This window comes from Phoca vitulina, unplaced genomic scaffold, assembly GCF_004348235.1.
Source record: "Phoca vitulina isolate PV1807 unplaced genomic scaffold, GSC_HSeal_1.0 scaffold9, whole genome shotgun sequence".
Taxonomy (NCBI): domain Eukaryota; kingdom Metazoa; phylum Chordata; class Mammalia; order Carnivora; family Phocidae; genus Phoca; species Phoca vitulina.
The window spans coordinates 53,883,644-53,911,311 of NW_022589712.1; the positions used below are offsets into that span (position 1 = coordinate 53,883,644).

At 43.0% G+C, this 27,668-nt stretch overlaps 1 protein-coding gene across 2 annotated transcripts; it reads right to left on the reverse strand.

The window, feature by feature from the left end:
* Nucleotides 1–22,493, reverse strand: PRDM1 (PR/SET domain 1). Of its 2 annotated transcripts, XM_032408153.1 has the most exons (7): nt 22,268–22,493; nt 20,419–20,658; nt 13,747–13,866; nt 10,150–10,402; nt 3,952–5,051; nt 3,372–3,500; nt 1–2,990 (listed from the first exon to the last, which is right to left on the reverse strand). In XM_032408153.1, exons 1-7 carry the CDS (start codon nt 22,307–22,309, stop codon nt 2,418–2,420), a joined length of 2,457 nt encoding a protein of 818 aa, XP_032264044.1. In that variant the 5' UTR covers nt 22,310–22,493; the 3' UTR covers nt 1–2,417. The 2 variants fall into 2 exon arrangements, with proteins under 2 accessions (XP_032264044.1, XP_032264043.1); XM_032408152.1 differs by lacking the exons at nt 13,747–13,866; nt 20,419–20,658; nt 22,268–22,493 and adding an exon at nt 10,620–10,711.
* Nucleotides 22,494–27,668: the final 5,175 nt, after the last annotated feature.

Below are 27,668 nucleotides of genomic sequence, written 5' to 3' on the forward strand. Positions count from 1 at the left end.
TATTTAATTTACATTTTGACAATTTGCACATAAATAACAATGTAAACCAGTACGTAAACATAAGATAGTTTGTTGTTCTAGCAAAGTAAAAAGCCAATAACTTTGGTCAGTTTTAACTTTGATTAGAGGAAAAAAATAAAACCACTGTTGATTGTGGGCTCAACATTCACATGTAAGAGGCCTATGAGGGAAAGTCAAATGGTAAAGAGAATCAAGAAGTCTCAAGCCACGCGGGTCTTGGTAAAAATTCCCACAAATAAGAAAGCACAAAAGGGAAAAGAGAACAAATGAGCAGAACCGAAAGTATTTGGTGTCAATGTCAGTGTGCGATGCTTTGGTTTACCTACAATTAAGGACTGTGTTGGTCCAGCACTGATCCATAAAAAATTGTCAGTTTTGCCACTTAGAGGAACAGATCAGTAAGGCTCTGAGGTTTCCCTGGATTCTCCTAAGTTCGTCCTTTGCTGTTGGTTGACAGTAGTTGCCATCAGTAAAAGGCTGAATATAGAAACCAGACTGATTAGTGATGCATCAGTTAGTGAGGAAGGAAGGAGAGGAAGAGAGAGAAAAGTTAACAGTGGTAAAGGGAGTAATGGGACTTTATTTCCGTGACTTGGGTGTGACCACATAATCATAATGTGGCAAAACAAAAATAAAGCCATCTTAGACTGCCCTTACTGGTGAAAGACGGTGAGTATCTCTCCCCCTGGTTGTTATGCAGTCCCCATCTTTGCACCAAGGTTTTGGGGTCCCTTTCAATAGCAAGGAAGTGCCCAAGCTCACCAATGTCTATGATAGTGAGGTCATCAAGTGTTAAGCAAAGCCTCAGAAAGGATTTGTTTTCTCTTTTTGCCCTTAGGAAAAGTAGGTTCTTTTACATGGTTTGGCTCACAATTTAAGTGGTTATAAATATATTATATATACACATGGTATAGTGGTATAAATAGATTTATAAATATACATCATTCTTTGCTACACCTTGAATGCTGACATGTAATCTTTGGGCTTAGCGGAGTGAAAGACAGAACGGCACACATTCTGTCTCTCTGGAGCGCACTTGGTTTCTCCTCTAGAGTAGCAAATCATTAGATAAGACATCACTTCCTGTACTACTGGACACACTCAATGAGGTAATTGTTGTTGAACAGCTTTGCAATGCCCTTTCATCTTTAATTAAATTAACCATAAAATGTAAAAACACAAATACTGAGGAAAATCTGAGTTTTACAGAACAAAATACAATTGATGTGTTGGGGATAAGAATGTGCATTGCCTGCTTTTACCCTAAGACAACAAGAATACCCGTTTTTCGGTTTTTTTGTTTTTAAAGTGTGGCCTGAGCCTATCTACCTCAAATCCTTCCCGGTAGAGCACCATGTTTGTGCAATCTTGACATAACAACAAAAAAACCCCCCAATAACAAAAACAACACCCAGACTCAAGCCCCCAAACCTCACACATACTAAAACCACCTGTGCTTTGGGAACATTTCGCGGTGGTTTTAAACATGGCATTTTTGTCTTATTCACATTTTCAGATAATACATTGGGATGCAAAGGTCACGTGACCACTCTGAATGGTCATGTGACTTTGGGGGTGGGGTAACCCTGCTCTTTGGAGAGGAAGACAGGTTGGCAAAGCCTTCTTGTCTCCTTTCTGGTAAATCCATGGCTAGGGGGAAAAGAATCTGAACTATCTACACAAACATACAAGATTCCCTTTCTTATTTCTTCTACTGAAGTTATTATTGGGTAATTCTGCACACATTCCCCAGCAAGTTATACAATGCTGTTCAAATGACAGATCTTATGAGTTAACACATCAACTGTCTAACTTTGGCAATACCAAACCTCATTTTCAAACCATTATTGTAGAGGGAGGTCAACTGAAGTAATGTATTTGTTTACTAAATCGTAGGGACTCAAACAGATGTGCAGAAATTATCTACAAAGAATGGCCACAAGACAAAAATATAACATTTATAACTCAAATTACAAGGAATTTTTCCAGTCATTGTAAACTTTTTTAATTATTGCTTTTTGAATGATAAATTGTATAATAAATTATGAAGGATTATCACTGAAAAAATAATTATGGCTAGGCAATAGTCTTAGCAATGGGAAGGCTATGCAAACATATCCACACAAATATTCAAAATACACAGGTTCAAATATATAGATGGGGGTGTAAATAAGTATATATAATATGTATATATATTGTCTTTGCTTCATTTATGCCCTGAGATTTCAGTAACTTTGGAGTTCCTTCTTTAATTCCAGAGAGGTGAGGGGAAACCATCTGCTGTCAGGAGAGCTTTGCAGAACTGGAATTATGTACAAGCATTTGCTATAGGCACCCTGACTTGCCAAGTCATAAGTTAAGAAACAAAACAAAACACTTTTTGTTTTCTGAAAATCTTAAGGATCCATTGGTTCAACTGTTTCCTGTTTGACCTTTACAGGCCCCAGAGGTAGTGGGTTGCTGTGAGCCAACTTCATGAGGGATGGGTCTGATGACTCGTAAAGGCTACACCCTGAGAGGAGTCCATTCCCCATGTTTCTATGCAAAGACACTTTCAGGCCAGTTTCTTCCTTCTCTTTTCTGACCACAGCCAGAATTTCTTTCTCCACCACAGAGGTCACATCAATGTTGTCCTCCATGTCCTCGAGCCGGTCGGCGTTGTCGCTGATGTCAAACTTCTCGATTTCTTCGTTGATCCGGGTCAGATCCTCCAAAGGCATCCCCGTGGCTGGGGCCACGGGACAGTTCCCCTTTAGGTGGACCTTGAGGCTGCAGAGATGGATGTAGCTCTTGTGGCAATGGGCACACTTGTGGGGCCGCTCCCGGGTGTGTAGGCGCTTGTGGAGTTTCAGGTGCACAAACTGGGTGAACTTGGCAGGGCACACCTTGCACTGGTAAGGTTTCTCTCCAGAGTGGAGTCGCAGGTGGGTCTTGAGATTGCTGGTGCTGCTAAATCGCTTGTGGCAAACCTACAGGTGGGGAAGCGGGCAGAGACGGGAGGCGGGAAGACCAGAAGATTAAGAGTTGCCAGTGGGAAGGGCAAGCTTACATACCGACGCCCAGCAACCTGTGAGGCGAGAAGCCTCCCCGTGGCACCTCTGGTGTGGCATTAAGCAAACAGGCAAATGTGGGCACGGCCCGCGCGGAGGTGTTTACTACCCCCTGCCATTTTCCACCCACTGGAAGCCGGCCGTGTCATCATCTGGGCTCATCAGCAGATACAGGCTTATCAGCCCGTGGCCGGGCAGAATTCTTGTGTCGGTTTAATCTATGGGCTACAGGACACAGGGAGACCGCCCCTGAGACATTCTCTACAAAGGTTAAAATTTCTACCGGAAAACACTGCCCACCTGGCATTCATGTGGCTTCTCTCCCGTGTGTACCAGGTAGTGTTTCTGCAGGTGGGCGAGCTGAGTGAAGCCCTTGTTGCAAGTCTGGCATTTGAAAGGCCGTTCTCCGCTGTGCACTCTGAGGTGGACCTGGAAAGAAGCCACGTGCGTTAGCCCTGCTCTCGGTCGGTGGGGAGACCTCACATTTCTGCTCAAGGACTCAGGCATTTACGATGCGGACATCTTAAGAAAACCATCAAGTTAAATCTTAAACCGAACAAACGGAGCCCCAATATTTTCAGAACGCTTCGTTTCGTCTGCGCCAAAGGAACAGAAGTCACAGGCCCGCAGGACTTTAAACTGATCTTCTAGCCCAAACCCCACATTTTCATTATTCTGAAGAAACTCAGCAGAGAAGTAATGAGTCCGAAGTCACAGAGCCAGAAATGCAAAAGCAAAGGAACCCCGCCACCCCCAATCCACTACTCCCGGCCCGAGTCTCACACTGTCGCAAAAGCGCCTCGTGAGCTGCGCAGAGCGAGCGACACGCAGGCGCGCACGCGCACAGCGCGGCGGTGGCCGGGCCCGCCGGGAGGCCTACCTTCAGATTTGAGAGCTGGCCGAACGTCTTGGCGCAAACGTTGCATTCATACTTAATCTTGCCATTCTGCTTCTTCAGAGGGTAGGGCAGTGTCTTGTAGCCGGTCATATTTCTTTTGTTTTTAATGAGATTCATGGCTTCGTCACTGCCGGGGGCCGCCAGCGCCGCTGAGGTAGCTTTGGGCTGCACCACGTGCTCCGCCGAGGCGGCCGTGCCGGCCGTGGGCGACCCGCTGGTGGGGCTGCTCGCCCTGTCCTTCATGCTGGCGGCCGCCCCGGGGAGGGAGAAGGCACTGTGCGGCGCCGGGACGAGCACCTCGCGCGCGTGGTCGGGCTGCAGCGGCCTGCGGGCCCCGTCCGAGGGCAGCGAGCTGGGCAGGGAGGCCGGGCTGAGCAGGGGGTGCGGCAAGCCGCCGCCGCCCAGGAGGCTGCCGTAGACGGGGTACAGCCTGGGGAAGAGGCTCAAGTTGCCCACGCCGCCCATGTTGCCCACGGCGCCCAGGCCGTTGCAATTCACGCCGTAGGGGGGCAGAAGGAACTTGGGGTAGTGGGCGTTGTAGGAGGGGATGAAGGCCGGGGGCAGGTGCGGGGCCGGCGCGTAGCCCGGGTAGGAGCCCAAGCCTTCCGGGCCGTAGGGGGCGTTCAAGTAGGCGTACGAGTCCCGGTGGTCTGGAGGGCAGGACGCCAGGGGCGACACCGTGTTCCCAGGGCTGCTGTGCGGGCTGCAGCTTTTGAGGCTTTGGTCGGGGCTGCTTCTCGCCGAGGGGCTCGGGGTCGTGGAGGACGGGATGGGGGAATGAGTGATGTAGGTCGGCCTCTCCATCCCATAGGCTTTCAAAAAGTCCTCCGGCAGAGGGGCCCGGATGGGGTAAACAACCCGAGGGTAGAAGGGCATTTCGGGGCTCCCGTTTTTTCGGAAGTCGTCTGCCTCCTTTTCTGACGCGAAGGGTGAAATGTTGGAACGGTAGCAGTCCTTTCCTTTGGAGGGGTTGGAGTCCAATTTCAGGATTTCTTTCACGCTGTACTCTCTCTTTGGGACGTTCTTGGGGCACAGTTCATTTTTCTCAGTGCTGGGCTGCTTTGGATGGCCCTGGGTTTGTGCTGAAATAAAGAAAGGACGGTTACTCAAAGGGTTATAGAGAACTGAAGTGAAATTGCCAAAGCTGCTCTCTCCTTGAGAAAACCTGAGCGCCAGCTGGCCACAAGCGAGACACACCTGGCTTCTCAACGCCCTCTCCTTCTAGAAGGCTCGGGGCCACTCGCTCAAACGCACCGCTCCATTTCCTTCTGGGCAAAACAGGAACGGTGACAACATCTCGAATCAAGAGCACCGTCTGGATTATTTTGTTTCTACCAGTAAAAATCGTATGATGGAAAAGTGCTGTTCAAGCCACAACGGAAGAGCTTCCATTAAAATGGGGTGGAAATAATCCTGGGGTGGGGGTGTCAGAGGTTAATAAAAGTCATTCTGATGTTCACAGTGTACGGAAAGGAAATCAGCACACCCTGAGAACTAGATGTGAAAGATTAAGTCTCATTTCAAGTAACAAACAGTCATCAGTTTTCGCCTCGATTCTTGTTTAATACGAATTTGATAAAACCCTGTTCAAACTGCCTATGCAAAGTAGATTAGCAACATGGATGCCACCCCTTCCCCTTGAGTTGCTGACAACACAAGAATGGCACCAAGGCTCTGTCTGGTCTAACCAGGCTCCCAGCAATGCTGTCCCCTGGAATCACAAGGCGTGACATACTCATCTCTGCCAAACCACAACAGGCACTTCCCAAGCCAGTTCAATTACTTAGAGCACCAAAGAAAACAGGCAGCTAAGATGAAAGCATTTATTCTATATTATTACTCCGTAAATACACTATTTAGGAAGAGCAGCAATGAGGACAGTTCCAGGCTCTCCAGGCCATCAGCAGCCCTGCCCCTCCAAACACACGGGACAAACGACGCCTTTGGGAAAACACCAGTCAGAGCAGGGAACACCAAAAAGTCCCCGCTCAGCCTTCCCTGGAAATCAAAAGTAAAACATAACGCTGCTTCGCTGGAGCTCTGGTTATCAGAGGGCAATCATTCCAACTGAACAGCTGCCCCACAAGGAGGAGTAGGTTGAAGGCATGAGCCAGCCATGTGTGCAGATGCCTTGGGAGGCAGGGGAGCTCTTGGCCTCCGCATCGGAAGGGGACAGGTTTGCGGGACCATGCTGAAGCCTCTGTAAAAGTATCATTTGTCATCTCAACAAAAAAAAAGTTTCCATTTGATTTCACTGAGAAAGCACTCCAGGCTTGATACCTGATAGGTCTAGAAATGAACTCTGTGGAAGTCCAGATTCTGAACCCTTCAAATCCATTCTCTGGACTGACAGGCTTGAGGGATTCGATTCCAGTTTGAGAGGCCCTCGGAGAATGTTATCTCCTGCTAGCTGTTATCAGTTACTCCCGGGTGAGCCAGCAGCCCCAGAATAAACACAGCCAAGACACTATCAGGGAAGATGCTGATGGGGGCAGTGATGGAAAGCTTGTTGAGGGAGAGGGATTTCTGAAGCCACTAAACCAAAATAAATAAGCCCTTATCGGGCCAATATCAGTCTTTCAGTGAGGCCCAGCAGGCAGGAAGTTCAAATTGTCACTTTTGTTTTTTAAAGCTGAAATGGTAAAGGAAGAGAGACAACTAAGTTGGGAAACTGATAGGCAAGGCATCTCACAGCCACAGGAAGGAATTTTATGGAGGTGAAAAAGAACAATCTGGAGGCACCCGTGTAGGCCCACATTTAAAAAAAGATGGCACCCTCATAAAACGTACAGAAACTTCACCATTTTCATGTGGCCAGTTACACCTCAGTCTCAGAATTTTTCCAGTGGCTTCAATACTCTCTTGGTTCTAAAGTTCAACAGATTAAGCCCATAAACAAGAAGTGCACGTCCATCAGTAGCACTGTCCCTCCTGTTTAGTCAGGTGTTCTCACTAGGTACCTTAATAATTCGGTTATTAAACTGAAAACAAAGCTAATGACTGGGCCAACAAACAGGAAAGTCAGAATCTGTAATTTTCCATGCAAAAGACTTAGCACAGGGCCCAGCATATAGTAAATACACAATCAACGTTTGGTATCTCTTATGCCTCCATAGAAATAAATTTCTATCTTCCTCCAAAACAATATCCAGAGGGAAACGTTAGCTCCCTAAGATGTTCAAAGGTGGAAGTCATGGAATCTATGTGAAGGTACATTTTAAAAAATCATCCTTCAGCAGCTGAGTAATCAGTAGAGCTGGTGTCATTTCTGACTCTCCCACTCAGCAGCAGCTTGAGTTAACATGAAGAAGAAAATCAAGATCTGTTTTTGTTCTTAAATCTTAAATGGCTGTAGGCGGACGGAGTCATTTCAAGAGTGAACTGCTTCTGAAGGCTCTGAATGGCTTAATTATGCCGACTCACATTTTCGATCTATAATAAGAACCCCCAAGACTACAAGAAAGAACCTAGAAGTTCTGCAGTAGGCAAAACAAAGTCTGTTTTCAACTGAAACTGAGAAAGCAGATTAACATTTAGAAGTCTATAATTTGGTCAACTGTTTTCTAGATGGGTTGGTTAGATACATAGGAAAAAAATACCAAAAACCTGGGAGGGGTAAGAGTTAAATTTAATAGTTTCTACTCCTTTTCTTTTGTTTCTTAAAAAAACACCAATTTGTGATTTCTGGCTACTTATTATTTTTTAACCTCGGTTTAATTCGAATCTCTTCTCAAAATTCTACCAGTTGAACCATCACTGCCATTTAACGTCCTCACGGAGATTCTGGCACAAACCTCTGTTGTGCTCGAAGCATGGAAACCCAACACAACTCATTTGAAGACACAATCTACCTATTAGGCCTGATGAAAGAGTGGAAATTTTCCTGATCAGAGGCTCAATCATCAGTTACCACACCTAAGACAACTGGTTTCACAATCGGCAGCAGGAGTGTTGGCTTAATGTGACTGGTTATTTGTTCACTCTCCTTCTTTACTATGAATACTGGAGAAGGAAAGGGTCCCTGAAAATGTTAAGCCACCATTTAGAAAAAATTCTGCATAAATAAAAAGGGATATTTGTGGGAACAAAAGTGTCATTTCACAGTATACATGGAAGTTGCTCTGAACACAGAGAATAAGCACTTGACTCTTAAATATTGTGCAAAGCCTTCGGGGAATAAAAATGTAGGGCCTTTGAAACCACACCAGGTGAAGGATGTAGGTGAAAAAGCTTCTTCGGGGTTGGTGCAAAGTCACTGGGGTGGGTCACTCCAAATGGAGTTACTGTTTGGAAAAAAAACCCAAAAAACAAAACAACCAAGGTCTTTCTCTGAATCCACGAATGATGAAGCTCAAGGAATGTAAGGAGACCTTGCCATGCTGAGAAAGTCAAGAGGAAGCAGCACATCTTCCTGTGAGAGGCTCTGCTAGAATATAAGCTGTTTTTTACCACTCGGCCCTGCGCGGTGGGCCTGGCACGTGCAGATGCCGAAACAGCTGGAGGGCTCCTGGGATGCTCAGCGCATACCACAGACTCTTGGGAGCTCAGAAGAGATATGAGGGAAAAGAACTGACACCTTTGGTCAGGACCTGATTCACCCCTCATGCTCATGTTGGAAGCCAGCTTGTTTCCAATTATTCCAAGACCTCTTCCTAAAGCTCACGGGTGCACTAAGAGCCTGTGTGTGTGTGTGAGAGAGAGAGGACCACGAATGCAAACTTGAAAGGTGATCCTGAGAGGGAGATTCATAAGCTTTTATAGTCCCAGCTTTTCAGAAAACTGCAAATATAGTATCGAGATCGTAGGGAGATCAAGTAAACTAGACAGTGTGGGATAAGCACCAACTAGCTACGGAGTTGGCTTATCCTGACCAGGACAGGTAATGGGTTTGTTAATTGGTCCTAAAGTTGAAGTCAAAATTCTAATTTATGTTAAAATTAACATTCATTCCAAATGTTTCAAAGGTGGAAATGTGAACTAAAACAATTGAGCCTTCAGATAAAGCAAAGAGGACTGCATTATCAACAATTGGTAAATCTGGGTAAAAGGTATCTGGGAATTCTTTGTACTATTTTTGCAACTCTTCCTTAAGTTTAAATCATATCAAAACAAAAAGTTACAAAAATTTCAGAATTTAGGGGCGTCTGGGTGGCTCAGTCGTTAAGCGTCTGCCTTCGGCTCAGGTCATGGTCCCAGGGTCCTGGGATGGAGCCCCGCATCGGGCTCCCTGCTCTGCGGGAAGCCTGCTTCTCCCTCTCCCACTCCCCCTGCTTGTGTCCCCTCTCTCACTGTGTCTCTCTCTGTCAAATAAATAAAATCTTTAAAAAAAAAAAAAAAAAAATTTCAGAATTTAGACGCCAAGACCTTTACACCACAAGGATCTAATGTTAAAAACTTCCTTAAAACATAGTAGTCTAACTGAGAACACACAACCATAATTACAACAGATTGGAGTTTTATGGTCATTCTTAAATTGATCATAGAGATCACTTGAGAACAACTAAAATGAGGTAGCCCTTTGCAGAGGGGTTATGACAATAATTTCAACCAAATAAAAAAGTATAAGCTATTTAAGGAACTGAGAATTTGTTACAATAAAGTGATACATAGCTACTGTAATAGTGGTCAGGAGGTTAGATAATTAGGTTTTTGCCTTAAGGAAGCTAGGATATAAAATCTTTAGTTATCCACTTAAAATAATATTTTAAAAATTATAGCTGTGAGTTTTTCTAAAAACAATCTGATAAGTTTCACATCAGACCATATGTTGACAACCAAATATGCATCTCCACAATATTCCAACACACATTGTAAGCACCAACAAATCACCACAAACAAGGGCTATACCTTGCATACTAGGCATGTCAGGACCAATCCCTTTTATACTCTCTACCTGCCCCCTTTTGGAAAGATTAGAATTGGACATATATTTCTTCCAGTAACTTTCTGAATTAAACATTCAAAATAGCTTTTAATATTTTACATGATCAAGTTTCATAATGGGCAACAGGGACTAAAATAATTTTTTTTCCCTTTTCCTCGTCCCTTGTTTAAAGTCACCTACTTGGCCCAAGAAATGAAGCCATATAATTAAACAACATGTTATTAGCTCTTAGGGGCAGAACTGACATTACTGGCATTTTTTATTGATTTATTTATTTTGTTCTATAATCCACTTACTGAGATTCATCATTGTCAGCTCTCCAGGATAAGGGTAGTGAAGCCTCTCTGCAAAGTCCCGACAATACCACACAAGAAGCTCCTGGTTGTCAGGGATGGGCTTAATGGTGTAGAAGTAGATGTTCATCCCGTTCTGACACGCAGCCAGGTTTTGCTCCCGGGCAGAGTGCGCCGGATTCACATAGCGCATCCAGTTGCTTTTCTCCTCATTAAAGCCATCGATGAAGTGGAGAAGCTCCCCTCTGGAATAGATCTGTCCAAATGAAAAGACAGACGTGTAAAAGAAAGTCAGCCCCAAAGCAATGGAAAGCTACCCCAGCACCTCTAAGAATAAACACGGCAAGGACCGTGTGTGATTTCTCATTCCCTGTTGCCCACTTCGAAAAAGAAAGAAATCGGTTTAGCCAGAGTAGTCTTGAATCAGCAGAAAATCAGGACAGAAACAGGTTAAGGCGCACTTTGTCAGTTACCTTTTCCATTTCAGTTTTATCATCTTTTCGTGTTTGGGGGAAAATGACAGAAGAATGAAACACCACATTTCATTTAAGGAGCTGCCTCGGACGGATCAAACCACCAGAGAGTATTACTTTTGCTACAGCCGTGAACGGCAAATGGGCGAAGCTACTAACTTTAGTTCCGATTATGCTGACTTTGAATGCTTTGAGTCACTGGGTAGAAGACCAAGCCAACCGAATACGTCAAACTGAGTCTCAACTTTTTCTATGGCCTCTGTACTTGCCGTTTCCTACACCCCCGCCCAAGGCTTAAACTATGCAAACATCCTCCACCCCCAAGCCTCCAAGTCCAGAAGTAACACTTGTTCATATGAATACTTGGAACCCTGCCTTTTTGTGGAAACACTGGGTGGGGCAAAGGTGAACTTCACCTGCCATAACAAAGTGAATACCGGGACAGAAGCCAGGATTTGACAGTCGACTAAGAAGTCACTTTTCCTCTTGATAAACATGTTCAGCCTTGCACTTCTCTTTCAAGCCGAAGGAGGGGAGAGGGAACCCTCTTATCTGCAAGGTGGTTGGCTAAAACACCAACTGACAGAGCCATAGGCATGTGTTTTTCGAAAAAGAACAGGAAGAAACTGTGCTCTTCTTTAAAGGCAACGCATAATCCTCACAGTAATACTACTTCTGGTTAACAGATGCACTCAGGCTATGTTCCGTAAAAAGGCAGAGGTAAGAATAGGAAAAATTAAAACATACATTCTTGCTGAAACTACTTTATAACACTCCTCATCCTTCCACAGAAAGTTTCTCTCTCTCCCTCTTTTTAAGGTGTACCACTTTTTCTTCAGACTTAAGAAATTTCTTTATCCCTCTATAATCAATACCTGGTTATCTGCAACTCGTAGTCTTCAAGTAGGAAGGCACTGGTCATAGCAGAAATTTTGCTCTAACCGGACAGGAGCTTATGGCTTTGTTCCTAGTCACATACTGACTATGATAGTCTATAAATCGTGTCTGTATTTCACTCACACGTTATCAGAAACAAAAAGGAACTCTGTCCCTTTAACACGGGCAGTAAACACCAGAATCACTTTCTTTTAAGAGTAACTTCCTGTAAATTGTGGAGGGGGAAATACATGTGGCTTCATCAAAGCAGCTTGTGAGAGCTTTTGCGGTGTGTTTTGTTAAGAGAAAATGGAACAAGGCTGGGTGAATTCTGCTATCAAGAGGGGTTTTCAAGTTTGTTTACTCTGATGTGCAAACTTCCAGGAACATGGGGTTCCATCGTTCTGCACTCTTCGCTGGGCGGAGACTGCTTTCTAAAGCTACGGGTGTGGGATTCCAGTCAGCCTTCCATGGACTACAATTTACTGTACGCTCATTTAAAAACAGAAACGTCTGTGCCATGAAGTCATTTGTACACACACACGAAAATAAAATAATGCGTACGTCAAATGAACACTGCTCCTTCTCACCTCACTACACTGCCATATATTATCAGGAAGATTAAAAAATGTGCTGACTCATAGTACAGTTACAAGAAATGTCACTGGTTTCTCAACTTGAACATCCCTACTCTTCTTTGACTGTGTAATTTGCATGAAACTTTTTCTTTCCTTACAACAGATGTTCATATTCCTGCCAGCAAAATCAGGATACTTTTAACAACATGTGGGGAGTTTTCTCCTACAATATCCTTTGTATGTGAAAGACTGATTCAAATAAATCCTCCCAAGGAAAGCATTTCAGTTACTTGGGGTGAATCTTTAATGAACCAGGGAACTGGGACAGAGATAGGAGGTTCTTAAGTATTTCTTGCCTTTTTAAAAAATGAGCATGCATTAATAAGTCTCATGCTGGATCGTGTTAATTCAGACTTTTGACTCCAAGAATGACACACTTCTGTGGCTCACTTCTGAGAAGACTTTATTGGCAATAAAGGCAAAAATGCACTTACTGACATTTTGCCCATTATAAGTCACAAAGTAAATATATCTTAAGTATGTGTAATTATTAAATAAAAATTGTGAGCCTACAATTCTTAGTGAACAATTCTTAGTGCACTCTCTTGATTGGAAAATAGTAAAATAAAGTTCTAAAAACACAAAACTCCCTGGATTAAAAAAAAAAAATATCCTGTTTCTATGGAACAGCTTCTGAACGATCCCCAAATAGAAGTCTTTTATAAAGATACTTCTCCAAAAGATATAAGCATGATGGGTAAAAACTGGCCAAAATAAGTATAATCCAGTTTTTGTTGTTACCATGCAGCTGTTTCTTAAAAGAATTCAAATAATGGTTCCCCGGTAGTCATGTACATTTTATGCAAGTATGTATAAAAAAATTACTTTTAAATTTAGTAAGCATGTCCTTATTTCCTAATTGAGAAAAGTGAATATCCCAGAGAGATCTGTGGGAAGATGGAAAGCAGTCTAATTTTTGTCTCTGTTCCCTTCTAATTCGGGGTCTTTTACTCAAAAGCTCCGTCTAAGTAGTTCATCTTTGCAGCCCTTCCTAATCCTAATATTCCAAAGGAAATTGTATGGGCCAGACTTTTATGCTCTCACGATTGTAAGCACTTCCCTTATGCTACGGGAGTAAAGTACAAACTGTCAAAGCCGACAGTTTTATGATGCAGACGTAAGACCAGTCCCAGTCATCTCCATTACCCCAGTGTCATCTTCTACCCATCCTTCCTTAACGGCATTTATTTTCACACTAATTCATTTACGATTACTCTTCCATTCAATTAAAGTTAACTCAGCAAGAAATCAAGAAGGGGTGAAATCTAAGGCTTGGTGACTCATTACTACTTCCTTGCAGAGAAATGCAAATGAACCTACCCTTGAAGCAAGCAGCAAACTGCTTCCTTTCATCACAAAGCTCTAATGAATTGCAAAAATTAAGATTCACATACAGTCCATATCTCCATCCCTAATCACCTACAGGCTGTATTTCTAGAGCCAAACAATTAACCAGTTTCAATCACACTTGCTTAACAACTCCCTGTATCCACAGGGGCCCTGAAGAGTTGTGGTAAGCCCCAGTACAGGTTGAAAAAGGAAGTGACCCAGCAATTGTGGCTCCATTTTTTTCCTTAATTCTTAAGGAGTCTGAAAAATTTTTCCCTACTTACCCGCCAGAAATATTTCCTGTTGGCGTTCTTGGGAACAGTATCATTGGTGTAGATTTCACCTATTAGAGGTCCAAAACGTGTTCCCTTTGGTATGTATTCTTTACTCACCACTCCAATAACCTAAAGGGGATAAAACATGAAATAATTACTTCAACTGTAAAATATTAACCGATGATTTTATTGAATCGAATTGTCAAGTGGTAATACAACCAACAATGACAAAACTATGATACGGAGAGCAGATATCAATGGTGCCAACATAATTTTAACAACAAAGTTCATCTTAGGGGGAAATCATCTTTTAAGCTCCCAGATCATAAGCAAATACCCAACCAAGCATTAAAACAGTCTAAAGGATTATTCTCTGGTGACTTTTTCATTTTTATTATTACTTTTCATACTAGAAGAACAGAGAGGGTAACCATTCTGTTTTATCTGATTTTAGAATCAGATACTGCAGAATTAGACGGTCAAGATTAAACTATTTCAGCCTGCTCCTAGTTTCTTGTTTCTCCTTCTCCATCAAACCATAAACATAGCATGCTTGAGGGGAATAAAATAGTTTTAACCTCAAAAACCAAAATAGTGCTCTTTGGTTGTTCCACAAAGACCTAAGGAACCAGAAGCAAAACACACTATATTTTTTTTCATTCCAGATGAGGTTTTTTTTTTTTTTTCATAGCTTGTAAGTTCTCTTTAATAGAAGAAAGATCTTTCAAGTAACTTTGTTCTGCCCTAGCATCTTCTATTCAACAGTGGTCAAAAGTTGTCCTTTGAAATGGAATTTATACTGAGGAGAGCTGTGGGTTCTAAGATCTGAGGAAATGACCTTCTCAGACTGGATGTATCACACTAGGGCCTTGCTGAAGAAACATGTTAACTATGCCAGTTCCTCCTTGATCGTAAATTTCTTTAAGGGAGTGAAAAAAAATCACCAACCAGGAATCAGGAAGCAATTCATCACTATTCAAAAGAACTCCTCTGTAAGTAGTCCTCTGCAACATTTCCCAGTTAGTTTTGTGTTGCTTTTTATTCACTTTCCCATTTTTTTTTTTTTTTGTCCAAAACCGCCTACAAATTACTTATTGAATACCTTACTGAAATGGACCAAGAGGGGAGGTAAAAGAGATATTTACTTCCAGGTTTTACTAAGCCGGATGGCTCCTGAGTAATTGTGTACCTGCCGTGGTAGGTCCAAATATATGTATCAGTCAATATGTACAGTGGAATCTCAGATTTTGGTTGTGATATACATTGATATGTCAATAAATCTCATCAAGAACTTAAAACCTGTTTAAATGGATATGGAATAAGCACATCTCCATGGTTGTAACAGCCTAATCTTTCTTATGTACATTTCTTATCAGCCAATTATTTTTTTTTTAACAATTTAGTATTCAATATACAAGCCACTGGAGCATACCCAGACTGGAAAGACAGGAAAAAAAAAAGGAAGGAAGGAAGGAAGGAAAGAAAGAAAAAAAAAGAAAGAAGGAAAAGAAAAGAAAGAAAATTTCCTACACCTAACACAAGTTGAAACAAGGTTGTGAGCTAAAGTGTTATTTTTGGTACTTTATGAATTTCTGGCAGAGAGCTGAAAAAAGCAGATGTTCATCTCATCCTCCTCCTCTGCCTTCATTTACATCTATGTGCCCTTTCAATACAGTTCATCGTTACTGGTATTTGTTGGCAATAAAGCTACTGGGGACAGGAGTAGCTCAGAGCAGTCTTGAGATAAAACTGCGTACTAAAGCTTAAGTAGACTTACTTATGCAGAGACTCATTATTTACGATGCATTATTGAACCTAATTAATTTGAAAAATTCATGGAATTGACTTCTATGACACGCAAATCATTTGGCATTCACATTCGAGTGATTATTCCATAATATTAAAATGACAAACAGGAAAAACAAATAATGTCATTTGTTGGTGAGCCAATAATTAGCAGTTGATATTTTCAACATATCCACTTTAAAGCAGTAATTTAAAGAAAGGTACTCAACTGGTTCATCAACTTTGTTTTAAATTATAGTCTCTTGCAGACAGTGTCTTGGGAGTCAGAGCCTGATTACCAACCAGTAGCATTACATTGAGGTTGGGTTTTCTTTTCCTTCCAAATTGCTCTTTTTTTAAACCAGTGGGCCTCTTGGTTCTCATCTATCAATCTTACACTAAGAAAACACAAAATTTCTTATGGCCAAAAAGAAATCAACTGGAATCTTATTTCTACAAAAGAATTTGCAGAAGACATAACCATCCAGCACCTATTTGAGAACAACTATAAGCAAGTCACCGAGGAAGCTATAGGACAGTACTTGCCATCTATAACCTTACAAATGCAATTAAGCAAGCAAGACAGGAGAACAATTAAAAAGAGGAGGGTCTGTGGTGGAAGAGAAGTCTATGAAAATCCTCAAGCCCCAAACAAATGTAAGAACCTACACTTACTGTGGTGAGCATTTTGTAATTAAAAAAAAAAAAAAAAAAACCAATATTAGATTATCTTTACGAGTGGGACAGAACCCTATTATTTAAGTTCCATTATACACAGAGCTATCGGGAACACATAAACTCACACAAGTGGATACACAGAGACACAAAATAATAGAATTTCAAGGTTGGAAGGAATTGTATAGCTTAAATACCATCACTATCCATTCCCAGCCTAGCACTTTAGTACAGGATAAGTACCTTCATCTCAAACCCATGTCTGAGACATTATTCAAAGAGGACATACAAGCTGCAATTCTAAGATTACAGCACTCGGCTAGGTAACTGTGGAAGGGGAACAGGAACCAAGGTTGTTTTTAATGGGAAGTGGAAGACCAAGTCCTATTCTCCCTCTTGCCCCAGAAAGATCCAGATGTGAACCTTAGCCAACAACAGTCTATCCCTGGAGCAAACACATGAGACAGAGGAATCTGGTGTGTGCCTCGGATTTCACAGTGCTAAAAAAACTAATTAAGAATGTGTTCACCTAAGCTCAAGAAGGAAACTTCACAGGAACTGACCAGGGTCCTAAAGAATTATTACTAGGGGCAGACTGCTGTCTGTGTGCCTCCCATAATCCTATCTGGGAGAAGACCCTGGTCTCCACACTTGCTTGCCTCCTCTCCCGCTGCCCCACAAGCTCTTCCACGCAGTGCCTTCTGTTGGGAGCGAGCCCTTCCACCACTTGGGCAGATCTGTCTCTGTCAGTGGCCTCAGTTACAGCACACACCCTGATGCCTAAGGCTTCTAGACAAAAAAAGGGCTTGTTTTTCACTGTATAAAAATGGGAGATTTCACAACTTAGGATGGGGGGGTTGCTGAATTTAAGTCTGATATCAAGGAGAATATGAACTTGGGTTTTTTTTTTTAAAACAATTCCTCCTTTAGGGAATCTACAAACACACACACATAGCTGTGGGCTTTAAGCAGAAACATTATTCAGATTTAAATGTGGTATGAGCATCCTCACCCCAAATTACATTAAGATGACTTTAATTACTAGCTATCTCTTCCCCTCCCCGAATCCACCCCCCCATAAAAATGACTTATTCGATTAAAATTCTATTTTGAATACAAGGATATTTGCATTGAAATGACTAGAACTCTGTAGTGGACTAAGACTTCAGCTTGTAATTCACTTCATTTTTTAAAAAAGGGAGTGGGATGGATGGAGATGTTTTTGGAAGATTTCCTCCTTAATTATCTTTATATTAAAGGAAACATGGTAATGCCTTGGTACATTGTCTCACAAATAAAAGGTAGTAGGAAGAAGAAGAAATTGCATGTTATGGAGAGATACTTTTTACAGATGGCTTGAGTTAATAATGGACTTCAATCAAAATAGACATTTGGTGAGTCCCCATCATCGGTCTGATGTTTATCACCACATGACTCTCGGAGGTCAGACTTAGAGCCACCATGCCTCTTGAATATAAGCAAACTTGGTACAGGCTACTGCTTCTAAAATATAACTGTTTAAATTGATCTGTCTGTATTCATGTATTCACAAAAGATTATTTCAGGAAGACAAGGGGAAAATCCCCCCTAAAAGAATAACCCATCAGTTAAAAAAAGTTTTAAAAGTTTTGAATAGTATGTCTATATTTGGTTTGAGTTCTGGAAATAGGAAGTAAGAACAGGCTCATTAAAGGTGCAGAATGATTCTAAACCAAATCTAAAAATGAGGGTCAAGAACAGAAATTTGGTTCGTATGTTTTGTTTTTAAACCAAAAGAAAAAAAAAGGTGCTGACACATAGCACAAATTCATAATGAAAAATGGTCTTGTTAAAAAAAAAAATCCCCAAGTATGTCAGCACAACAGTACACCATGGAACATCTTCTGTTACTTAAATGAAAACATATAAAGAAGGGCAAGATCAACCAGTGAGATAAAAACCCCTTATAGAAAGGCTTTTTTCCCCTCTTTCCATGGCCGGTGGGACTGAAAGAACTAACTGAATAATGTCAATGTAAACATTTCATCCATCCTGAAGGTTTCCATTCGAGAACTGGCTTTCAGGTATCACATCCTCAATGGCTCAATTCCATGCGCCTCTTTCATCCCCGTAAGGGAGCTGTCCTTTCCCAAAGTGCAGAAAGGAAGGAGAAAGAAACAGAAAAATAGGTACAAATTCCAGAGTCAGTGTAAGACAGCATTACATTCGAGTTGGCTTCCTGGTTGCTTTTACGATTAGGAACTGGAGATGTGTTATTCAAGTGTTTCAGTTAAATAAAATATGGGAAAATAGAACAGGAGGACCCTGATCTCTTATTAGGTTAGTTTTGAAGGACCCTCTTTAGGGTTACAAGAACATACTGAAATAGGAAGTTCTACGTTCAGAGGGAAAAAAAAAAAAAACCAAACAAGCTTAATAAAGGATGGGTCTGCAAGATGTAAAGACGATAAATAAAACCACAGTGACACCAAGAGGGGCCAGTGTAGCATAATCAAGAAGCACTGGCTGGGGAAGTCAGAAGAACTTTGCTCCTAGTCCTGGCTCAGGCTTCTCACTACACATCTTGGGTAAGTGACTATCTTTCTAAACCTTGGACTAATGATCTGAGAGCATTCCTTTATTTAGGTATGATTTTAAGTAGAATGATGGAAATTGAAAAACAAGCTAAGAGCTGAACAGAGAATAAGAACATTATAGAATGAAAAGGCAAAGATGACCCACAGAATAGAGGTCTTTATTTCAGTCCACTGGGCAGGACAGTGCAACACGCACAAATGAACCCTGGGAACAGACCACTATTTTGGTCAAATATGATATGGAAAAAAACACACGACACCTTCTAAAGCCACAGCTAGAACCTTAAATAGCCAAACAAATCCTACATTGATTCCACAGGCCACGTATCATGAAGCTTTCTATTGGAAAGAGTATTACTCTCAGAAAGAGGTATAATTAAGGCCGACCTCTGGGGTTAAATTTTTGGTTAACGTTCATGTACAACTACAATTTAAATTTTGGTTTTTATAAAATCTGCCTCTATTCTTCCAGCAGGGGGAAAAAAAGGGGGTAAGCTTAATGAAACTCAAAGCAGAGCTGCTCTATTTAATTTTAGACAGCTGTGTCTCCCCCTCACCAAAAACACTGAACTCAGACACACAAATAGAAAAGAGACAAAGTATTTCCCAACAACAGGCTCCCCCGACTCCTTCAAATACTGTTCCTTAGGGAAGGAGGAAAAGTGATCTGACATGGCTCTAATAAATAGTCCCAGCATCAAGTCATGGATTCCTACAGCAAGGAATCACTTCTTTCTGAAGGCAGCGACAGAAAGGATGGTGACCTGTGGTAGTCCTGGTGGTGGGAAGTCTGTTGAGGGGTCAGTTCCCTCAACTCAGCTCCGCTGCAGAGACCAGTAGGAACCACTGCAGTAGCTGAATTCTCAAAACAAGAGGTGGTTCTGCAAGTTATTTCACAGCTAAACATCACGCCTAGCTATAATCATTATATAAAAGGGTAAACACAAGTCCTTTGCTCATTCCAAGTTTGGGTTTCCAGCCCCTTTGAAACAACAAAGAGTGTACCCACTTCAGAGGCCAATAAGGAATCAGCCTGCCAGCCTAGCCAGAGCAAAGGAGCTGCGGCAGATAAACAGTGGTTAGCTCTGAAGTCATCCGGACGGAGGACACTTTTACACGAACCTCTTCTTGGTTTATACCATCACTTCAGTTCATAAACATGCCAAGGTTTTGAGAACAATCTTAGAAACCCAGCTAATAAAGCTGGCTCATTAAAAGAATAAAGCCATCTAATGACCAAAAGGAGACAAAGGAAACATGAAAAACTTTTTTTCTAAGAAAGTTTTCTCCCTCAAAAGCTATGGTACACCTGGAGGACCAGGGTCAGCAAGTCCAGGGTGGACAGTGGCTTTCTCGAAGGTTGTTGACAATTTCGCCCACCTTGTGCTGCCGTTGCGCTTTGCCAAGATGTGTCAACTTGCCAAAAGATTTAACTGTTTGCTAATTAGTATGGAACAGTGGAGGGCTGGAGGAAATGAGAAGGACAGACTTAGGAAAAGAGAAAGCAATGAAAGAAGTGAATTAAGTAAATCAATTATTTACTGATACTTACAGATTCTCACAGAAATACGAGGCCGCAAGGGCAAGTGGTAGGGAGATTGGGCGTCAGGTGCCAATCTTCTTCAGCAAGAAACCAGAGGCTTACCTCTTTGCTGTTTGTGGCATATTTGAAAAGCAGATTCCTTGGTAGGGATGCCTCTGCCTGAACTGAAGTCCCTCCATCGGCGCTGCAATCCCAGGGGTGGTCGTTCACAATATATGTACACTTCTCTTCGAACTCAGCCTCTGTCCACAGAGTCATATCTGCGTCCTCCATGTCCATTTTCATGGTCCCGTCAGTCAACCCTTGAAACCTCACAGCGCTGGAGCTACACTTCGGGGCAGCCTGGAAGGGAAGGGAAAAGGCCTTGAATCCCCATTGTCCTGTGGCTCGTCCGAGAGGCTATGACTAATACAGTAGTCTCAGGACTTTAAAAGCAGATGCAGAGTGCTTGGTACAGTTGAGTAAGAGCCAAAAAGCTGTATAAAGAAGACTGCCTTGAAGAAGCAAGGTTTTAAAATGCTACTCTTACTTAGTTCTTAAAAAAGGAAGACAGACAAGACTGTGGCAAACTCACTGGGGGGGAAAGGGAAGAAAAAGAAAGAAAGAAAGAAAAGAAGCACCTCCGAACAATCCCTGGCTTTACCTCTCACAGCAGAAGAATGCTGTGGGCGCTCAGTCCTATGTCCCAGAACTCCTGGGGTCATGGCCGCCAGACCCTCAGCGCTGTGGAAAAGCTGCCTCAGAAAAGTGTCACAAACAAGGAGAGGAAGAGGAAGGAGCTCTGTCTGCCTCTGAATGAAGCTAAAAATGGAAAGCGCGTGTGGGGCAGGAGCGGAACCCAGCCGGCCTTTTCCAAATGGGGAAGACTGAACTTTCCCACCAGCTCCCAACGCAAAACAACTTTCAAAACAACTCGCCGCCCCCCCCACCCCCCCACCCCCCGCTCTGCTGCGCGCTCCCTTTCATCCTCTCCCATGGAAGACTGAAAGGGTTGCATCCTGCCAGCATCACTGAGCTGCAGCTTTTCAGAAATGGTCTGGGAGCACAGGAAAAAGTGGAGGAAAAATGGGCGAAGGGGGAAAACTCCTGGCAGTTTCCTTTGACTGGTGGGCATCTCACACCAAATTGAAAAAGCAAAAACAAAGCATAAAACTGTTCAATAGCATTCCCTGGAGAGAATTCCTTTAGGAGCCCTCAGCTACAAATAGCACTTTCCATTTAAATCTGAAAGTGTACGAATTCCCAGAAGTCACTGATGTGCTTCAGTTTACTGTAACTAAAGTTATAACAAATATAGAAGACTCAGAGGACAGGCTCTTGCTTCCACTTGTAAACTGATAAGGATATTCCCGCAAATCCCCCCCCCCCACTCAGAAAAGTGCTTTCCAAAGAGAAAAAAGGGTAAACAACTTCTGCAATGCTTTTCCCTGCAATGTTTGATCAAAAGTAGGAACATGGGTAGCATTTCCATGTAAGAACGTGTCCTCCGTAGAATGTAAACACAACTCTCCGTGGAAAGTCCTTCAAAGTGGCTTTCACATTCTTCTCTTTCTTCCCTAAATACGATGCTCTTTTAAAAAGAAGTCAGATGCAAAGTTGTCTTTCCTGAGTGACGATTTAGACAAACTTGCTTGTTTTTATTTAGTTCCAACATGTACAGTCATGATGCCAAATAAATGTTAAAATAAAGCAAAATTTACAAAATTAAGCCAACCCGGAGAAGTCACTTTGACGGGGGTGGGCAGGAGCCACTACCGAAATTTCAATGAATCGACAATTACGCCTCGAACTGAAAGGGTTAATGATTCATAAGGAAAAAGTCTTACAAATGTTTGACAGTTCTAAGAGCGCTAAAGCAGAAGCTGTTCTGGTTTCTACTGCGACTACGCCAACAACAACAACAACAATTTCTGATCAATTTCAGAATTAAAAACAAGATCAAGTTCCTTACCAAGGTCGTACCCACACGCTTTTCCAAGCAAATATCCAACATTTGAGATAAGTGTCGCTCATCTCTATCTACACAGTCCACATTTCCTCCGCGTCCCCTCGCGGGCTGAGGACTGACGCGCACCTCGGCCGTCCCTCCTGTTCTACGGCCGCCCCGGCGCCCGCGTCCCGGCTCTCCGCGGCGGACAGGTGCTGCGCGCTGCTCTGCCTCTCCGCAGCACTGGAGGGCTGAGTGTCACCGCAGCACTTTCAGTCTGTGTTAACCAGACCGGAGGCTCCTTTCCCCTCCCTGCTGCAGATTTCCCATTCGTCTGATTCACTCCCACCAGCTGCTGAAGGGGGCGTGGCCACACCTGGACTCGCCGGAGCCGCGCAGAGAGCTCAGCCCAGGGCTTTCCCCCAGATCGCGAGCCGCCCAGAGCTTCATCTCTTCGCATGTGAATTTCAACATCTATTTGGAATCTTCTTACTTCCCTTTGAAAACACTTAACCTCAACGTTTACTCGGGCTGTATTGTATTCTAAATACTCAGCCCGCCCTCCTTCCCGCCGAGGCTTTCGAAGGGGGCGCACATTCCTTAAATTAAGGGAAACCTAAAAATTACCTAAAAATCTTGTAGTTCCTCGGCTCAATCCACACTTTAAAGAATATACAAAATGTACCTGAAAAGAGCGTGCGAAATTATTTTTGCACTTCATGTAATAAAATGTAGCTGTCTAATCTTCCAGCTATAGCCCGTGAAATGCACATCCCCCTACCCCCCAAACTTGTCTGCTTCCATGTCTCCTGCTAACTGAAATACATTCAGATTTGGTAGAACTAGCTTCCCTCTTTCAACCATTTAATAAATAGGGAAATAGGGAAAAGTTATAATCCTACAGATTAAAAGTCTTTGCCTTTGCTCCCCTCCCCAAACCCACAGCCAGACTTCCGAGGAGGAGCGTGTAAGCAAAGTGTAGAACATTCATCGTTTCACAGTTAAAGAGAATGTTGAACTGATCACTGCAAGTGGAGGGCAGACGGAGGCAGTAATTAGTGGGGCTCGTTCTACGCCCTGTCCGGCTTTTCCTCCAGCCCCAGTCAGTCCTCTGTTGAAGGAAGGACATCCTGTGATGATGGCATACAATGTCCTGTTTGTTTATTATTAAGAGAGTGGACCTTGCATTCCTGCTTCTCATTACAAAACAAACCAGATGCTTTACTTCCTTCAATGGTCTTGTGCCTTCAGCAAGGAATCCTCTAATTCAGAGAAACAATGATGCAAAGGGTCCATTTATAGCAGGCACCCCATTACAATTACTGTTTAGATCACTGAAACAAAGTCTCCCACTTTTCCTGCTTGCCTCATAGAGGTGGTTGTTTTTGAAATCGTCTCTCCTTCAACCTTAGGCTGCAATGTCTTTTCTAACATTTTAAATACACGTGTGCATACACACCCACGTCCCAACACACACACACCCACATACACACACCCAGTCCCGACCTAAACCTAATGATACCAACTTAGTCATACAATGAAGTGGACATTTGAGTATTTGTTTACAGGAAGAAACAAAACAAAGCAAAACAAAAGCCCAACTCGATCATAGAAATAGGTCTGTTTATCTTTAGCATTTCTTTTCTCTCTTTTAGGAAACTTGTCTAGAATTTTTTTTCTCTCTTTTAGGAAACCTTTCTAGAATTTTTTGGGGTGGGTGGGAGGCAAAGACTATTTGCCAGGAAGTGGTTTTTGCGTATAAAGTCCTTCCACAATCTCTGTAGTACAGAACAATTACATTCCCACTAGGGGACATAAGTAACACACACTCCCCCCGCTTGGCTGCGGGGCGGCTGTTATTCCATGTTACGCCAGAGGGGACGCTAGCAGCAAGAGGAAACAGGACTTTGAATCGGCAGATGTGCTAAGATGTGCTAAACGGAATGAACAATTCCTAAGAGTTCTCAGAAAGCTCCAAAATGATAATTAAACAGGAGAAATCCAGCCTTCTCGAGAGGGTTTATTAACTGATGCTGAGTCAGCGCCACGATGGACAGACAAACAATGTAGTCATACTGAAGGCCGGCCTGCTGTTGCAGCGGTCTCGCCTGCAGAGGTTAACGAGTATTTCACTTCCCTTTTAGAATCAAACTCTGTTCTTGGGCCACATACACCATGCAAGTGCTGGTGAGTCAACCATGGTGGAGTAAGGGAATAGGCAAGAAGTTGGATATTTGAGGTGGGAAGAGGCTATTTTAAGCCAAATATTTACTTTAATGACTGGAAGATGCCAGTGAATCAACTCGCTGTTAATTAATATCAGCCTGCACTCACCTTCAGAGGTGGTGAAATGGGCTTGAGTCTAGGGGAGGAGGCAAACTTCAAATACCAGTGTGGGGCTTAGCTAGGCAACCCTAAAATTAGTTCCAGGTGTTCCAGCTGAGCTGGAGAAGGCCACGAGTGGAACTTTAAGGAAAGTCAGTTTTGAAACACAGTGTTAGACTAGAAAATCCTTCAAATGTTTCCTTCTTGTCTAAAATAGTACCCCAACGTCCCCCCATCAAACCATTTCTATTGCAATGATCACAGTCAAGGATAGGCAATAATATAATTAAAACTCAAAGATGCAAAAAAAAATAAAATAAAATAAGAAGGAATACAGGAAGCATGTCCCATCAGAACAAGCATGCTCCTATAGTCATATTTAGATATGGTCCAGCACAAAAATGTTAAGTGGGGAGGAGAGGGGTGATCCCTGAGCTTCATCTACCCCTTCTAGAAGTCCAAGTACCACATTTGGAATACTGACTAAGGCAGGGAGATGTTGGTATTGGTACAGCTGTGCAGACAGAGCTATCTAAGGCTGCCACGGGCTGGAATCTTAAGTCTTAAAATGTTTGTTTATAAATAATAATTTGATGCATTTCCCTCCCTGTTAGAACACCAAAACAAAACAAAACAACCTCAGTTACTTTTATTAATCAACATTTGTTGTCAGGCAGATTTCTCTCATTAAGAGTGTTCACATGGACACCTGGGTGGCTCAGTCGGTTAAGCATCTGCCTTTGGCTCAGGTTATGATCCCAGGGTCCTGGGATGGAGCCCCAGTTGGGCTGCTTGCTCAGCGGGAAGCCTGCTTCTCCCTCTCCCTCTGCCCCTCCCCCCTGCTCTTGTGCGTGCTCTCTCTCTCTCTCAAATAAATGAATAAAATCTGAAAAAAAAAAAAAAAATGTTCACAGTGGCAGCCAATCATAAATGATCCAGATAGCTCTGCTCCCAGAAACCCCCATCTATTCCCTTTGATGGTGTCATCACAAGGGCTCAACAAGCCTGTGTTATTCACTCTGAGCTACTGGGCTTGGCCTAGTCCTGGGGGGGTGGGGGCGGTTTAGGAATTACAATGTAGGTGGCTAGAGGACTGTATGGGGAAGAAGATATGGTAGAATGAAGGGAAACTGAGTACCAAATATGGAGATTTGACTCCACTTGGCGGGTTGGGGGGGGTGGGTTTCTTCCTAAAGAAAGTAAAAAAATGGGATGAAATGTGCCCAAGATGAAACATGTTTTCATTTTCTAATTCAACTCCTGCTATACCCAAACAAGGTCAATGACAGACTAACCACATCAAGAGAACACCCCCCCACCCTCTTCTCCCCACTCCCTACCCACCCACCCACCCTCACCCCCCACACCCATTTCCCACTTCCTGTAAGTTAGGCATCTTCATGCTGGTAAACATTTGGGGACCAACTGCAAGCCTGAGCTCTAAAAGAGGGGCGCCACGGCTTTGAAGCCCTCCCACATGTCTCAAAGCCACGCTGAGAACTAGAGGGACACTTGGTTTTTAAACTCTAACAGCCTTTTCAACTCAGTTCACTGGGCTCAGCTTTCTGGCTGCCTTCCCTTTGTAAAGCCGGACAAGAAGAGCTAGTGTGTGTATGAGTGAGAGAGAATGTGTGTATGACACATGCTATGTTACAGTGCCGCGTGTGTGTGTGTCATGGGTACGATATGTGTGTGATATGTTTCAATGATGTGTTGCATCAATTTAAAAATAGCACAAGCCTTCCTTCTTATGACAGGGCTCGCCGCCCCAGCTCTTTGGACAAACATACTCAAGGCCTAAACCTTGGGCCGGGGATCCTGGGAGGCTGTGGATGTTTTGAAATGAGGTCAGTGTTTTGACTGCCTAAATAAGGGAAACAAAAATTAAGTAAATTAAAGAACCAAAGTCAAGCTCCTGGCCCTCAGTAGAAATAAAAATCTGGTAAGTGCCATCTAGAGGACCTTATAAAACCCACATAATGTCTGAGGTCTCAGTATTTACAAAACCACCTGTGTATCATCACACCCAAGTGTCTCTTTCGCACTGCTTTCAGACAGACGGTTGTGTTCTTATCACATCATTCATCTATTTTTAAATTATTCATTGAGTTTGACATCCACCAACTTAATAAATAAGCAATTATAATCTTTTCCATATGATGTGTGGAAACCAATGTAGGTTTCTAACATTAGTTTTTATTCCTAATTATGTTTTTATTTTAGGGAATATTCAGACAAGAAAGGGACTTAAACTTCTGGAAAGGCTGCAAGGAAGGTCATTGGAAAAGGAAGATCCTCTCTGAACCCAGAAAACATTTCAAAATCTTATATTTGGTGGGGAAAGGGAATAAAATGAAGCTAACGGAAGGCAAAAGATGAAGTGTAAAGTAAGGGAGGGTGTACAATCTGCAACTCAGCTTTCTCTAACCTCTTCTCTTTGCTTAGGGAAAAGGAAGAGTAGCTTCCACACAAGAGAAGGAAGACCACAGACCACTGTTTGCTTCTCTCACCTTACTGTGGGTGGAGGTGCCACACTGAAAGGGAGGGCCCACGGTGGAAATAAAAAGAAAAGTTGTAGATAGGAATGGTTTTCTAGAGGAAGAGGAAGGCGGGGGGAGTGAGGTGAAGGGACCGCAGGGGCGAGGCCGGGAGCGCCAGCGTGGGCACGGCAGTCCCCAGGGAAGAAGAAAAGTGTCCCCTGCTTAGGCCTGCCACAGTGTGCTTCCCTGAAGCCACGCAATGTTAAACCAAGGGTCGAGGCAGAATGACTTCTTCTTAAAAATGGGACTGACAATTTCTGCTCATCCTTTCTAAGGAAACATTCAAGATTGGAGAGGCTTGATTTTTATGTTCCAGGATGAGGTGTGAGAGAAGAGAGAGAATTATAAAGGTTAATAGTGGAATCATTTGAACTCCCAACCGCAGAGAGAAAAGGGGGAGGGGGGAAGGTAGGAAGGACCCTTGTAATTCGTTTATAGAAAGAGGCCCCCCCCCCCCACTCCAGTTCTGCTCCAAAGGGAATTTAGTATGCGGCCTGAGTTGAGGACCACAGATCCAGCCGACACCTCATTTCCTGCTGAGGAAACCGAGGGCCAGAGGT

Coding starts and splice junctions, on each gene's coding strand:
- PRDM1 (XM_032408153.1), bottom strand. CDS start 22,309: ATGTTGGATATTTGCTTGGAAAAGCGTGTGGGTACGACCTTG. Junction 3,501..3,951: donor GCCAGCTCTCAAATCTGAAG/GTAGGCCTCCCG, acceptor GCTTCTTTCCAG/GTCCACCTCAGAGTGCACAG. Junction 2,991..3,371: donor AGAAGCCACATGAATGCCAG/GTGGGCAGTGTT, acceptor CCCCACCTGTAG/GTTTGCCACAAGCGATTTAG.